Source organism: Palaemon carinicauda, chromosome 8 (genome assembly GCF_036898095.1).
Source record: "Palaemon carinicauda isolate YSFRI2023 chromosome 8, ASM3689809v2, whole genome shotgun sequence".
NCBI lineage: Eukaryota > Metazoa > Arthropoda > Malacostraca > Decapoda > Palaemonidae > Palaemon > Palaemon carinicauda.
The window spans coordinates 152988049-153004505 of NC_090732.1; the positions used below are offsets into that span (position 1 = coordinate 152988049).

Genomic DNA, 16457 nt, shown 5'->3' on the forward strand with positions numbered 1-16457 from the left:
AAGAACATCGGATTCTCTACAAATAAAGCTACATGTTCGCTTCAACTTGGTTTTTTGGCCAAGAACGAACTGCCTTCTCGTCCTTGGCCTAAATCTTTTGAAATACCTAGTCTGTCAGAAATCGTAGGTAACGAAGTTGAAAGAGTGCTGTGCCCCGTTAGAGCTCTTAAGTTTTACTTAGCTCGAACTAAACCATTACGAGGTGGTTCTGAGGCCTTATGGTGCTCCGTTAAGAAGCCCTCATTGCCCATGTCTAAAAATGCGTTATCGTACTTTATTAGACTTTTAATCCGGGAGGCACATTCTCATTTAAATGAGAAAGATCGTTGTTTGCTTAAGGTCAAGACGCACGAAGTGAGAGCGATAGCGACTTCGGGGCCTTTAAGCAAAACAGGTCTCTTCGAAGTATTATGGACGCGACCTTTTGGAGGAGCATGTCGGTGTTCGCTTCATTTTACTTAAAAGACGTCCAGACTCTTTATGAGGACTGCTACACCCTGGGTCCATTCGTTGCAGCGAGTGCAGTAGTGGGTGAGGGTTCTACCACTACATTCCCTTAATCCCAATATCCTTTTAATCTTCTCTTGAAATGTTTTTAATCTTGTCTTGGGTTGTACGGAAGACTAGGAAGTCTTTCGCATCCTTTTTTATTTGACGGGTGGTCAAATGTTGTTTCTTGAGAGCGCCCAGATTAAGGGTATTGATGAGGTTCTGTTATAGGGGTGTTCGCCCTGGATATAACAGCTCCTGGGAGTCTTTCAGCAACCTGAGAGGATGGCTGGGCTTCGTGAGGAAAGTGGACTAATGAGGCAGAGTAATAATCAGAATCTGCTTCCTTACCAGGTACCTATACTTAAGTCTGTTTTTTGAATAATTGTCAAAAACTCTTGAGCATATATGCCTTTATTGTATTAATACTGGTCTCTACCCACCACCATGGGTGTGAATCAGCTATTATATATTCACCGGCTAAGTTTAATATTTAAAAATGATATTTTGATTATAAAATAAATTTTTGAATATACTTACCCGGTGAATATATAAATTAAAGGCCCTCCCTTCCTCCCCGATAGAGACCTAGGGGACTGAGAAGAACTGGAGATGTTTACAAGTATATGCGGTATCTGGCCGATAGTCAGCGCTGGTGGGCACACCCGCAACCTTCACGGCGATCGCTCGCGAGTTTTTGGAATCTGTCGAGCCGTCGGAGACGTCAGCTATTATATATTCACCGGGTAAGTATATTCAAAAATTTATTTTATAATCAAAATATCATTTTTGTCTTTTCCAATCTTATAGTACCTCTCTTATAGACGGATATTTACTGTCCCTTACTTTTACAGCCAACAACTAGTAATATATAATACTTATACAACTAAACTAGTGGGGTCGCGGTCATGGCTTGAGTTGCATGATTGGGGTCGCCTGAAAAAAAGGTTGGAAACCTCTGATCTAGCAGTACAAAGCTTCAGATGGACAGAGGACAACTAGTTGCCCCCATCTGCTCGCATCATTCCTGGTACAGGAATGTGCTTGCAAAACCATCCAGATAGTGGGCTCCTAGTGTCTTGGAATCATCTTGTATCCAACAAAGTCTTAACTTTGTGAGGTCCCCGACTGTGGTTATGCTCGCAGCGGCCCTGATCTTCAGGCTCCTACTCGATCATTCCCCATTCCCGGAACACCAGGCCTTCAAACAAGATGTATTCCAAGATTGGGGGGGGGGGCGCCTAGAAGTGTGCCTTGTTTTTTTTTTCCCCCATTCGGTCTGGTGAAAAAGTCCTCAGCCAAGTCAGGATAAGCAAGGTCTTATCAATGACTCCAATAGCTTCGCTATGGCATCCCACAGAATGGTTCTCAGACCTTCTGCAGCCCCTGACGGAGCTCCAATAGCCTCGCTATGGCAATCCGCAGAATGGTTCCCGGACCTTCTACAGCTCCTGACGGAGTTCCGAGGGATCTTCCTTCACGGTACGATCTTCCAAGCAGCCACATGCTAACACTTTCCTAAGCCGTAGCTTTGCTTCGACTTCATGCCTGGGACGATCCTACACCACCCCTCTCAGAGAGGGCTTTCGCAACAAGTTACGGAAAAGATGTCTAGGCTCCTCAGACACTTTTCAGCGTTGGTCTTTCAGGCGAAGTGTTCGGTCCTTTGTGACTGATGTCGTGGAAGGGGATTCTCTCCCATCGATGCCTTTACTTATACAAGTGTGAGATAACTTGTCCCCCGCCAGATCTCAACCTCCTCCTGGGAACGCGGTTCGGGTCCTTTAGTCTCTGAAGGCCGCTCTCTACGAACTTTATGCCCTGCAGCAGATCGCTTCCGTACACGGAAGACAGCCTTTCTACTCACTTGGGGTTTTGACCAAGAGAGTTAGTGTGTTGTATGATCCATCTTCTGATGTCTCCTACCCTAGGAGACAGGGAGAAGTAATCCTCAACGGCGTTCCTGAGTGGATTGCCAAGACTCAAAATCAGAGTGTGCTGTACCCTAGGTGCAGCCCATTTCGAATAAAGAGTCTTCGTTCGGTAACTGAAAACCCATCAACTGGGTTTTTACCCAGTGAGGAGTCTGTGGGATTACCTTAAAAGAACGATACCAGCTCGCCCCCGTGTGTCGGCACTGTTGACCAGCACGGGGAAGGTCAAGAGGAGGACCTCAAGTATTTCCTTCCCCTCTGGGATCGTAAGGCAATTGATGTTACTCTCAATCTAGATTCTCCTCCATCCTAAGACCCAGAGCTCATAACGTCAGTGGCGTGGCTACGTCCATAGCGTTCAAGAATCTACTCTGTGGTGCAGATACTTTAAGTGGGCATGTGGAAGCGTCAGTCGACCTTCACGGCCCACTACCTGCAAAGACGTAACCCACAAGAACATGGAGACCTTTTCCATTGGTCCTGTGGTGGTCGCACAACAAATGGTCTAAACACCACAGGCTCCTTGATGGACAAGTAGCAGAGGGTTCAGGGCTGAGGCTATCCGTGTTAGTCTGGGGTGAATGAGTAAGAATGCCTGGCTCCTTTCTTCCTTTCACCTTCTCCCCTCTGGGGAAAACAGCTCCTCAAGCCTCAGCATAGCTGACCTCACCTCGCTGCAGGTAAGACCCATTTCCCTTGTGCCTCCTAAGTATAGAAGAATACTTTGTTACGTCCCCAATACCTTTTAGAAGGAGGGTATTGGGTAAGTCTTTAAGAACAATAGGTTCTGTATTCGAGTTCCTATGCTAAAGACAAGCCACACTGTTAGTTTCACTCACACACAAGCTTCTTGAGGCCGCTATCAGTGCATTATCTCATATCGGCACTTGATTTTAGCGAGGGTAGGGTCCCATCTACTATCGATCACAGATTGAAATAGAGAGGACCCCGGGTCATGAGCAAGGCCAGTTGGTTAGGACTTTCTCCCTCCTAAGATTAAGTCACCCTATAAATAGCGAAGGGTTTGTATCTACGTCTGAACAAATAATACATTTGTAAGTAATTTGTATTTTTCCTATTATACAAACCTGGAGCTATTTATACAAATTGGCCTGCCACCCTGTCCCCCGAGAAGTCCTGCCATAAAGCAAAGTGGTTACTCAGCTGAGAGGTGTGAGTGAGTAGGGTAGCCAGTCTCCCCCACCCGCTAACTAGCGGATAGGGTAGTTATCCCTCACTAAAATTATCATGGCTTGTCTTTCAGCTGTGCCAAAAGTATACCCTATAAATAGCTCTAGGTTTGTATACTAGGAAAAATACAAATTACTTATAAATTTGTTATTTTTTTTTGGCCAATGGCAGACCTTCACATGATGATGTTGGGATCATGCCAAATTTATTACCATTTCACTTTTGGAGGAAGTAATAGATGTTACGGGTGTGTTTATTGATGTTTAGAATGTTTTTTATTAGGTAATTGATGTAAAGTCCTATTTGAAAGTCATATTTTACAAGTTATAATGAGTGAAACTAGGAGATGCATTTAAAAAGACCATGTTTTAGAAGGGAAACCAGTTGGGAAGGATACAGAGTCCCTGGTTGGGTGTAAGAGCAGGGTGCATAGTTCCTCCTTGCCACCAGTAAGCACATGAGTCTTTCATTATGTTTATTGGGAACCTCTAATCATGATGTCCGTGTGTTTCTATTTTGAGGTATGGCTTTTCAGTTGTAATATCTTGTGAGTCAAATGCCTTTCTTATTTGTTTCGGTTTCTATTTTGAGGTATGGCTTTTCAGTTGTAATATCTTGTGAGTCAAATGCCTTTCTTATTTGTTTCGGTACATATACAAACTATCGTCCTTTACATAGGATAGATATCAGTGAAGCTAGAGCACATAGTCTTTAGAATTTATAGTTACCAGTCGTTAGTGGGAGAAGTGACCCACCACTGCTGGCTCACTGACAAACTACTTTGATTTCAGCCATTGGTGTAAGTGGACGTTCTCACTGCTGGAGTACTGGTCTATTAATCTTTCACTTTTTCTTTTCCAGTCTGTTTTAGAGTGTCTGTCTTCTGTAAGGAAGCTGGAGATGCGAACTTGCCTCCGGATATCGGGTTGTAAGTGTGGCATCTTCATGTCTAAGAGGGTGACCGATTCTCCCATTTTATGCCCATCTTGCTGAGGTCACTCCTGCAACGAAGTGTTGGGAGTGGCCATCCTCCCAGTGGGAGGCGTACAGCAGGAGGAGGAAGAAGTCAAAAAAGGATTCTTCACCGTCGAGGTCAAAGAAGTCCTGACTTCTTTCCCATTTCCCCAGTACACTTTCTTGTGACTCTTCCCTGTCAGTCACCTGTGGAGTCCCCTTGGGTAAGAGTGATGGTCCTTTAACTTTAGGGCAAACCTCAAAGCAGGTAGATCCTCACTTTCCCCCTGAGAAATGGGGGGGGGGGGAACCAGGTTTCTAGGTTAATGGAGCTTTACAACTGTTGTGGTCTTCCATGGTTCCAAAAAGTTTGCCCTTTAAGGATAGGTTGGTGTAGGTGCTGGGTCAGGGGGAAAGGCAGGAGAGAGTTTGTCCTCCTGCCATAGAAGCCATCAGCTTATCTCCAGAGCCAAGAAGAGTGAGTCCCTACTCAGTCACATGCCCCCCAGAGCCCACTGTCTCAAAATTTTTCCTTGTAGGCTTCTGCAGTACTTTACTCATATAGCCAAACTCAAATTTGTGTGCTCGTATTCATAGTTCCTCGGGTTGTGGTGATCTATTGGAAACGTCCCTGCCTGGCAATCTCTGGACTTAGGTTCAAGTCCCTCTCAAGCTCGCTAGTTTCTTGTAATGTCTACATCATCTTTATGAGCTAAGGATGGTGGTTTTGGGGAAGCCTATAAGGTCTACCTGCTGACTCATCAGCAGCTATTACCTGGCACTCCCTGTTCCTAGCTTGGAGGGAGAGGGGGCTTGGGTGCTGATCATATGGTCAGTCTTTAGGCCATTGCCTGCTAGCAAGGACATTGTCACTGTCCCATGCCTCTGCCATTCATGAGTAGCATTTAAAACCTTTAAACCAGAGGTACTACGGTACTCTATGCTACATACCTGATGTTCTTAGATAATCTCCCAATCCCCAAAATTTACTGGACTCAGAAATAATGTGATGAAAGAATGTAAGCATATGCCAGTATTGTTTACAACACCAAAATTTGGTGAGGATTCAATTCATCAACAGCATTTCAGGTTGTAGGTTAATCAAGACACCAGCCACCCATTGAGATACTGCCACCAGAGAATTATTGGGTCCTTTGTTGGCCAGATAGTACTATATTAGATCCCTCTCTGGTTATGGCTCATTTTTCCTTTGCCTATGCATGCACCGAATATTCAGTCTGGCCTACTCTATACATTCTTCTTTTTCGTCATACACCAAACAACATTAAGATAACCGAAAAAAAATGTCTTCACTCAAGGGTTAACTACTGTACAGTGCTGTAATTGCTCAGTGGCTATTTTCCACTTGGTAGGAGTAGAAGAGACTTTAGTAGCTTTGGTAAGCAGCTCTTGTTGGAGAGGGATACTCCCAAATCAAACCATTGTTCTTCAGTCTTTTTGTTGTGCCATTGCCTCTGTACCATAGTCTTCAACTGTCTTGGGTTAGAGTTCTCTTGTTTGAGGCTACACTCAGGCATACAATTTTGTCTGTTTCCTCACTGGTCTATTTTTCCAGTGAGCCATTGTGCTTATAGCTTCCTGCTTTGCCAACTAGGGTTGTAGCTTAGCATGTAATATTGTTATAATAATCTGTGAGAAACTTTCATTTTAACTTTTTATTACCGAAAGTTAGCCCTTGGAGCTATGTATGAATACATTATTTTGTAAGTATTGTTTTTTTTTTTTTTTTTTTTTTTTTTTTTTTTGATAAATTGCTTTACTTAAAACAGGTAATCCGTAGCCAATAAATTGAATAACAATATTTCTACAAACTGGAGGATTCATTCTAAGTGAAATGAGAAAACTGGTACCAGGAGAGTTTGAACTACATAAGTTAGAAGAGGTCAAAAAGAAGGGATGCAAAAAGTCTGGAAAGTAACACAGCTGTTTTCTGGAGGGATATTATAACCTTAACTACAATCTACAGTGTAGTGCACTTAGGAGACAGGGCAACAGTCTGCTGGAGAAAGAGAGAGGGGTCATTTTATTCTATTATGAAAACATGTTTTAATATCAAATCCAATGTTTCAGTTGTCATATTGTTAAATGTATTATGGTGCATGTTAACTATAATAAAGGTGAATGCAGTAATTTTTTCAGTGATTGTTTAGATGATTTACTTTTACAGAGTGAAATTCATTGGGAAAGGAATTAACAGAAAAATTCCCGTTGTAACTTATTATGTATGAATGAACATTGTGAACTTGTGCCAGTGAATGCTACTGCCATATTCTCAATTGATTCATTGAACAAATTGAAATCAGTGCATGATAGCACATTATTTTTTCTTGCAGAGTGGCGAGGAGCAAGAATGACCACTTGTATACAGACTCTTACTGGCCATAAGGACCGTGTGTGGAACGTGTCATGGAATCCCAAAGGCACTATCCTTGCGTCATGTGGATCAGATCGGTCTATTCGTCTTTGGAAAAAGGAAGGAGATTTGTGGGTCAATAGGGCCATTTTGAATGAGGCCCACGTTCGCACTGTTAGATTTGTGGCTTGGTCACCTTGTGGTAAGAATTTTGCCTCCGCTAGTTTTGATGCTACTGTCAATATATGGGATTGCCGAAATGATGACATTGAGTGCACTGCCACCTTAGAAGGTCATGAAAATGAAGTGAAATGTGTGGCGTGGTCACCATCAGGTACTTTTCTTGCAACATGTTCAAGAGATAAGTCTGTCTGGGTTTGGGAAATTGCTGAAGAGGATGAATATGAGTGCGTATCTGTTCTGCCCGCCCACACTCAAGATGTGAAAAGGGTTGTGTTTCATCCTTGTGAAAATATTTTTGCTTCAGCTTCATATGATAACACCATCAAGTTGTATAAAGAAGATGGAGATGATTGGGCTGCATTTTCCACTCTTAATGGACATGAATCAACTGTTTGGGGTCTTGCCTTTGATTCTGAAGGCCAGCGACTTGCTTCTTGTTCAGATGATTGTACTGTAAAGATTTGGCAAAAGTATTTGCCTGGTAACAAAGAAAATGTTCCCACTCCCGATAATGAACCTGCATGGAAGTGTGTAGCCACTCTCTCTGGTTTCCACAACCGCACAATTTATGACATTGCTTGGTGTCCTCTTTCTGGTGCCATTGCCACCTCTTGCGGGGATGATGCCATACGCATCTTTAAAGAACAACCAGGCTGTGATAAAAATGCACCTGTTTTTGACCTCATTTTAACTATACCTCAAGCTCACTCAGAAGATGTGAACAGTGTTGATTGGAACCCCACAACTTTAGGATTGCTTGCATCGTCAAGTGATGATGGTACAATAAAACTTTGGGATTTCTCAAGCATTTTTTGATTATATACAAACAAAATTGTGAATAATCTTTTGAAGCTTTGAATTTGTTCTTGTTACAGTTAAGTTTGTAGAACCCAGTTGTATTCTAAAGTAGATCTTTACTAGGCCATATATTTTTAATGTACAGTAGTGTACTCTGAAAAAAACCTGCATCATATACAGTAACTTTATCATTTGGATGCTGTTTATACACCTAATGTTTCCTTTTGTTTTGTTACAATTAATTAGTTAAAGTAATGTTAATTCAGGTACTCTCACTTAAAAGTATAGTTCCAGATACAATTTTATATGCCCTTTTAGTGATGAAAATAGAATTTCTATTTGATTTTCCTGTGATGTCAAACTTGTATATGAACCCCTGACTGGCATATTTATTTGGTCCATTAATATTTTGATTAATGAAATTATAATATTACCCCAAAAATCAAGTTAGAATCATTATTTTACCCTAAACTTTTTATAAGAAGAAATATGTAAATGTTTTAGAATAATAAGGTAAACGGTGAATATTTGGTACGTACTGTGCAGTACCTCTATACTAATTATCTGTGACAGTTAGATAGATACGTATGGTTAAATGCTACTTGCTAATGCTTGTTATAGCATTGTTGTTTTCTATATTATTGTACATAATCCTGATTAGTGAGGTAGTTACGTATAGAGAATGAATAAAACTTACAAGCCTTTACAGAAGTTTTTCCATTTAGCCATGAAACCACTACAGTATATCATGATGGTTTGCCTGCTGCTATCACTTTATGTTGATAGTCTTTATACCAGACAGAAATCATTGAAAGCTATACCGATGATATAAGACTTCATTATTTGGATTGTGAATTTGTGTTTGAAATAATTTGCTCCAATTTGGGCCTTTTTGAATTTATGAAATACCGTAAGTTGCCTCTAAAACAAATTTTCTTTGTTTATTACCACTTTCTTGTACATTAAATTCATAACTCAAAATTGTCTCTTAATTCTAGTCAGTCACATCTATGAAACTAGATAATATTTCTTACTTAAAATCTAACTTTTGCTTATGGTAAATGATGAAAAAATATATTCTTTTAGTACTGTGCTCTACTAGAAAACTGAAATAGGCATGAAGTTGATTTTTTCACTGTTAACAGTTCCCCACAGAAGGAAAGTACTATAAAATATTTTTGAAAAAAATGCCTTCTTTTCAGTACTATATGAAAGTTCTTTGATATGCACTGAGTTAAATTTATCTCATTAAGTAGTTCTCTGTAATACAAAAACTTTTTCAGCTTTGAGAAATGGGGAAATAAGTTTGAAGGTGAAGTATTCAAAGTGATATTTATTAATTTATTTACTAATGTATTTATGTCTGCTCTCAGTTACAGTACATTGTATCTAGTGTTGTTTCATTTAGTAGTAAAGATTTTTTCATTATGCATGCGTAAATTTTAGTGAAAATCATAGAAGGAAATTCTTGGTTAGGTTTATTTCAAGTACATTTTTTATTTACTTAGGTGTGGTAATTGAAAGAAAGGCTCGGTTTAAATGAGTAAACTACAGTATCAGTTATATACTGTACCAGCCATTAACAGAACTGTAAAATAAGGTCACAAAATATTTCCTTTAAACTTATCAATGAAATCGTGAAATATTTAAGGGAATCTTACCTGGTAATCATCATGCTTTAACATTGAAGCCGCTGACATCCCAACATTCAAAAATGAAATTTTCTACCCATCTCCCCTTCTCCTGTTATGTACTCTAGACCTGATAGGTGATGCCACTGGGTGGACACACAGCTGACCGTTACATCTCAAGAACTTCATGTAATTGTAGTGGGACACACCAATTTGATTTAAGATTCAAGTGGGTACAGTAATTTGGTAATAGAATTTAAAGGAGATTAAAGGTATATCTCTATCAAGTTTGAAGAGTATCTAAAATTCAGGAAGTGCCAAAGGGTTTTGAGAACCATAAGGCAGTAGTAGTTCAGTGGTTCTATTAAAGTTAGTGATAAAGCCAAGTGAATTGGTAACTAACTAGAACGACAGTGGCATCGTTATTAGGGTAGTTTAGTTAGTAGAAATTTGTAAGAAGGTTAAGTCTCTACCCTTTGCTTGCAACAACTGTATAGGCACTTTGATATTTAGATGAGTAAGTAGGAGATTAAAACATCTATAACTTAAGGGAGGGTTTTTGTTATGAATCTTAATGGTTATATGAGATTAATAGTGATACACATGTATTTGACCTGTAAAACAAGCTTGTAGCAAATTCAGATGATGATACTCTGCGTCAATTCCATCCCTTAAATAGAGATACCTGTATAGCTAAAATTAGCACATGGTGCAAATTATGGGGAATATAGTTGAACTCCGACAAAACTTGAGGTATGAGATATTACTGTTAGTAGTTAGTGGGTCCTTTGACTGGCTAGACAATACTACATAGGATTCTTCTCTGTGGTTACAGATTATTTTCCATTTGCCTACACACACTGAATAGTCTGGCCTATTCTTTACATATTCTCCTCTGTCCTCATATACCTGACAACACTTGAGATTACCAAACAAATCTCACTCGCTCAAGGGGTTAACTACCGCAATATAATTGTTCAGTGGCTACTTTCCTCTTGGTATGGGTTGGAGAAAATCTCTAGCCTTGGTAAGCAGTTCTTCTAGTAGAAGGACACTCCAAAATCAAACCAATGTTCTCTGGTCTTGTGTAGTGGCATAGCCTCTTTACCATGGCCTTACACTGTCTTGGGGTAGGGTTATCTTGCTTGAGGGTCCCCTTGGGCACACTATTCTATCTTATTTCTCTTCCTCTTGTTTTTTTAATAGTTTTTATAGGTTGTATGTGAAAGATTTATTTTGATGTTGCTGTTCTTAAAATATTCTTATTTTAATTGCTCATTGCTTCTCTTGTAATTTCCTTATTTCCTTTCCTCTCTGGGCTATTTTCCTTTTTGGTCTCCTCGGGCTTATAGCATTGTGCTTTTCCAACCAGGGTTGTAGCTTAGCAAGCAATAATAATAATGTGATTTTAAGGTCAAAGTCAGTGGTTTCTTAACAATGAGATCTTTGTATTGACAGTGTCTTTTCAACTATGGACAGTTCATTTAAAATTTTAGATGTGATTCTTGATTGCAAATTTAATTCTGAGAAACATCCATGGACTCGATGCAGGTGAATGAATGGTCTCGGCCGGGACCCAACAACTATGCTTTATAGAGCAGGCGAAGGTGATACGTTTTGCAGACATTTCCCCCTTCATGCCATGAACAGGTGCATTGTGTTTACATTTTAAGAACTGCTCTACTCCATTAGGAAGGAGTTTTTGAAGCTCACCAGCTAATAGATTTTATTGCAGTGCCTTACCAAACAATTATACAGCTGTAGGTTCCCTAGGAATGGCAGACAATAGATTCAAAACTACTGCGGTGGCGCCGCCACGCTGATGTAGGTGACGTCATCTCCCTCCACTCGAGGGAGCTGTAGGTACAACTGTCCAGGTAACATCAATTCGTTCTCTGCTGGCTTCTGGTGAACATCGATGGTCGGTGCAGACTTTTTTTCTTCATTTATTGGGAAGTATTATCTCTCCAATATTGGTGAAGTATTCAAACTCTATGTTGTAGGATTGAAGCTGAATTTTTTTTGCAATTTTGTGGTCATACCATCATGTCGGACTCTAGTCCTTCAGTAGTTAAGTTTTGCGCCGGAGGGTGCAAAACTAGGTTAGTTAAATTAATTCATGATTCGCACACTAAGTGTATTAAGTGTAGGGGTTGTGAGTGCTCTAAAGAATCTGCAAGGATTGGAGTGAACAACAGTGGAAAGTTTTTGTTTCTCACTCGGGGAAAGTAATTAGGGATAGGAAGAGGAAGGCGGCTATTAGAGCTGAAAGTAAGTGTAGTTTAGCCTTTTCTGTTTCGTCTATCGAAGCACCTGTTCCTATTCCTTCTCCTTCTCCTCTTATTATGTCTCCGATCTTGAGTCCTCCTTCTCCTGCTCCTGTAACTCCTTTGCCAACTTCCTGTGGAGTTTCTCCTGACACCATTGCCAGTCTTGAGTCTAAATTTGAAAAGAAATTTGATGTACTAGCTAATACGTTAATGCAGTTAGGTTTATCTGTAAAGTCTTTCTTAGGAAAGACTTCTAGTGAAGTGAAAAGTGTCAGTGACGTGCAATCGGAGGGGTGGCTGTTTGTCCTGATAGTTCTCTTAGACGAAGGTCACTGTTCCGCTCCCCCGGCTCGGGGAGAAGACATACCGGAGGTCCAAAGGAGACTGTCAGGGTTTACCCACAGACAGTCGCTTCCTCAGTCGATCCTGTGGTGCGACAGCAGAATTCGACTAAATCCCATTGGAAAGGTGTGTTGTTCGGTGACCAGTTATCGACAGAGTCGAGTGATTCGCTGCCTGTTAGACGTCGTAAGTGGCGTGATTCTTCAGGCTCATGTCCGTTGAAGAGACGTTCAACTGAAGAGGTGTTCTCTTCGCCTCCTGTGAAAAGGAACAAAGAAGTAGATATCACTCGCCCGTCGTGTAGCGTAGATACGTGGACTTCGCCTCGTATTCTTACGACAGCGACAGCTGCCTTCGACTCGGTTGTGGAACGACTGATTCTGACTTCGTCGAGATCTTCGACTCATCAAACTGTCGGAACTTGTCCTTCGACTTCGCATGCGACAGATAATTCGACTGGCACGACACCTCTGGTGGCGAATGTGTCGAAATCCACGACTCCAGGTGCTTCGACTTCAACACTAGAAGAAGAGAATCTAGTTTCGTTACGTCGACAGTTGCTAGAGCTGATGAACTGGATGAAAGAAAACAAGCAATGTTCGAAGAACAATGATTCGAATCAAGAACCGTCTCTATCGCATATCTCTTCTGATGACGAGGAGGACTTAGAAGCGGACACTATTCCTCTCTCGTGTTATTCAAAACTTTTACTCTACCTTTTCGACATGTACCCGGATTACTTCGTAGCAGCCGCTCCCAAATCGCCTGCTTCCATTTTCCTGATGAGAAGGAAGAATTTTGATCCTCTTCTTCCGAAGCTCGTTATTTCCAAGGCTGCTAAACATTCGCTTCGTGATATAGAAGATTGGTTGAAGGTCAAGAGAGAACTAAACTTGGGAAAGCATTCTTTACATCCCCCGAGTTGGACCATTTGGTAAAGAATATTTTCAAGATTTTAGAAATTATAAGTTTCTTGGGCTGGACGATTGGAGCTCTCGCTACGAAAATAGAGGATTGCCTTACTCTTCAGGAAGACCTGGCATCGGACTGGCTTGGGATTTTGTCATGTGCCGACAAATTGGTTTGGGATGGCTGCGATGAACTGGCCTTTCTTTGCATTCGGGACTCTTAAGAAAAGACAGCTCTGGTGTTCGTTTGTTTCGAAAGGAGTTGCTTTGCCTCAGAAGTCCGCACTTTTGTTTTCTCCTCTCGACAAGGATCATCTGTTTCCTGAAGAAATAGTGGCCATGATTCTGTCCGTACTGGAAAAAAAGTCTACTAATGACATGCTTGCCCAGTCTTCTAAGTGGGTTAAACCCTCGACTGTGACGACTACCGCCTTGGAATCACCCTTGCAGAGGAAACCTTTTCGAGGGGGTAGGTCTAGACCGTTCGTCAGGCCTCAATCGAATTTACGACACCCAACCAAGTCCTCGACCAAACCCGACACGAAATCATCCAAGTGATTTTTCAATCCTTCATGCTCCGATAGGGGGCAGATTGAGCCTTTTTTGGGAGGAATGGTGTGGCAGAGGTGTAAAGCACTGGGTGACCCAAATTCTCCGGTTCGGTTACTCCATTCCTCTGTCCAATGTTCCCATCACATTACCCGCCTGCTCTTCAGGCTTGGAGAAGTTTGCAGCCTTAACCCGAGAAATAGAGATTCTTGTGCAGAAGGCTGTCATAGAGGAGATAAGCGACAGACCATCCCCGGAGTTTTACAACCGTCTGTTCGTAGTCCCCAAGTCATCAAAGTCAAAGTCAAAATCTTTATTTCCATTATTACAATGGTTATTCTTTTGTTAAACAATAAACTATATGTTAAAACAATAAGTTATATATAAGTTACATTGCTAATGGATAGCTTTACTTAAAAGATACATAATACTTAATTGTTCCGTAACCGAAATACAAACCACGGTTTTTAATTAGGGTATTACTTTCGGCGTAGCTGAAATGACGAGCCATTAAATTTTTAACGAGGGTTTACTACCCCCTCGCTAGTTAGCGAGGGGGTAGGGGAGGGGTAGCTAGCTACTCCTCCCCCCCTCGCACACCGGTGAGTAGCTCTCTTTGCTTTTGGTTCGGGTGATGAACAGACATGTCTGCTCCCACCCTCGCTTTTTGACAGCCTTAATCTTTTTTGCTTTTTCTTTGCAGAGTGTGCTTGGAAGTTGGCCTCTACCATTATGCGGAAGTGCCCCGGATTACCTGACCGCCCTTGTGGTACGGATATGTCGGCGGTCGAAACGGACCCTCATACCTTATGTCCGTTCTGCTGGGGCCAACGGTGTGATAGAGACAAATTGTGTAGTGAGTGTAGGGAGTGGTCTACCTCCCAATGGGAGAGGTTTTCCCGGCGCCGGAAGAAGAAGTCCAAAAGGGATCTTTCTCCTTCAAGAGTTTCCTTGAAGAAAGAAAATTCCAAGGACTCTTCTTCCGTAGCCCGAACCTCCTCCGAAGCTCCCGCTTGAGCTGTCTCTTCCGAGAGGCCATCGAGTGGTAGCGTAGGCCGTTCTTTTGTTGACCGACCTCAGGGTTCGGGAGAGGGAGTTGCCTCCCATAGCGAGGCAGCTCCTCCTCCTCCCCCGGAGGAGGATTTATCTTTTAACAATGTTGCTAATGGTGATTTGTTGCAGCTTTGGGCTTCCTTGGGGCTTAAGGGCTCTCCCTCCAAGGAAGCCCTGTTTGACTTAATCCGTTGGGGGCTGCTGTCAAACAGTCACCGGGGGTAGCAGAGGTTGACCCTCTGTCTATCGTCGATGTTGTTGTGGCAGGGGCCTCCGACGAGTTAGGTCAAACCCTGGCCTTGGTTCCCGATGCAGCTGAAGGCTTAGTTCCTCCCTCCGAACATCCTTCGAGGGTGGAGCTAAGTCCTACGGTCTCTCCTGCAGGTGATTCTCCCCCTCGGGGGAGTTCACTGACAGAGACTCCTCTTCGGAGGACTGACGATGGTCTGCCTGCTGCCCCTAGAGGACGTATCCGGCGGAAGGCTCGCCCTCCTCTTCGCCGTAGAGGCCTTCCTTCTCCTCACAAGGGAGTTACGAGGTGCCTCTTCGGCTCTTCTCCGTCGCAGTCCCCCGCAGAGGATCCTCCTCGCTGTGCACCGACCTTCGCCTGCCAGGAAGGTCTGCCATCTCCGTTCCTGGCTGCTGACGCTCTTTGGGTGCCCACGCATCCCGTTTTCAACGGGCAACGGTCCCTTCGGGGCAAAAGGGGCTTTCTCACAATGTGAGCAAGTCCCTTAAGCGCCAGGTATCCCCTCCGCTCCAACGTTCTCCTGCGCACAAGCGCTCGCCTGCGGTGAAGTCCTCTCTGCTCAGAACTTCAACCTCGGAGACAACGCCCCAGAGACCTTCTGCAGCTGAAACTACTCGCCATCGCTCTCCTGCTCGCCAGCGCTCTCCTGCTCGCCAGCGCTCACCTGCGTGCCAGCGCTCTCCTGCTCGCCAGCGCTCTCCTGTTCGCCAGTGTATAACTGCGCGCCCCGTGCGCCCACGATCTCCTGCTCGCCAGCATTCGCTTGCACGCCATCGTTCGCCTGCGCACCCACGATCTCCGGATCTGGGCGCAAGAAGGAAAAACCGAGTTTCTCCTTCTCTTCAGCATTCGCCTACGCGCCATAGGACCCCACCAGCTCGTCAGCCATCGCCTACGCGCCATCGCGCACAGACACCAGATCCTGCTGTGCACCCTCCTGCACGCCCACGCGCTAGGGGTAACACCCCTGCGCGTATGCGCTCACCTAGAGCTTGCCGTGATCCAGCGCGCCCACGCGCTCGCGAACAATCTCCATCGCGCGTGCAAACGCTTGCACTCCTGCCTGCGCTTCCTGCTTCTTCAGATCGCGCAACTGTGCGCCATCGATCTCCTGAGCACCCGTGCGCTCCATCTCCTGCGCGCCATCGCTCGCTAACGCACCCTCTCACCATTTCTGAGATCTCCTACGCGCCTGCTCGCACCCTCACCTGTGCGCAGTCGCTCGCCTACACGCCCTACGCGCCATCGTTCGCCTGCGTGCCGTCGCTCGCCTGCGTGCCATCGCTCGCCTGCTCGCCATCGCTCTCCTGCGCGCCAACGCTCGCCCGCGCTCTGTAGTGGTTTGCGGACTGTGGCCAGAGGTAGCACCCGAACTGCCTAGTGTCCGAATGCCGACCACAACCCGACGTTCACTACACAACAAATATAAAATGGTGGAATACCCAAAAAACCTAAGTAACAGGTCAAGAGAACAGAGCTCTGGGCACCACCCCTTGATTTATACAGGGCAAGGGGACCCAGTTAGAATCTT

The 16457-nt window shown here is 43.5% G+C and overlaps 2 protein-coding genes across 2 annotated transcripts in view; both read left to right on the top strand.

Moving 5' to 3' along the window:
• Ciao1 (cytosolic iron-sulfur assembly component 1) overlaps positions 1 to 8645 on the top strand; it is a 51051-nt gene extending 42406 nt beyond the window's left edge. Inside the window, exon 2 of the mRNA XM_068379156.1 lies at positions 6923 to 8645. Within this exon, the coding sequence (XP_068235257.1) occupies positions 6940 to 7941 (1002 nt within the window). The 5' untranslated portion in view covers positions 6923 to 6939 and the 3' untranslated portion in view covers positions 7942 to 8645. The remainder of the gene's footprint in view (positions 1 to 6922) is intronic.
• Positions 1 to 16457, top strand: part of LOC137646024 (NIF3-like protein 1) — a 152798-nt gene that overhangs the window by 42991 nt on the left and 93350 nt on the right. The gene's annotated exons all lie outside the window — the stretch shown is intronic.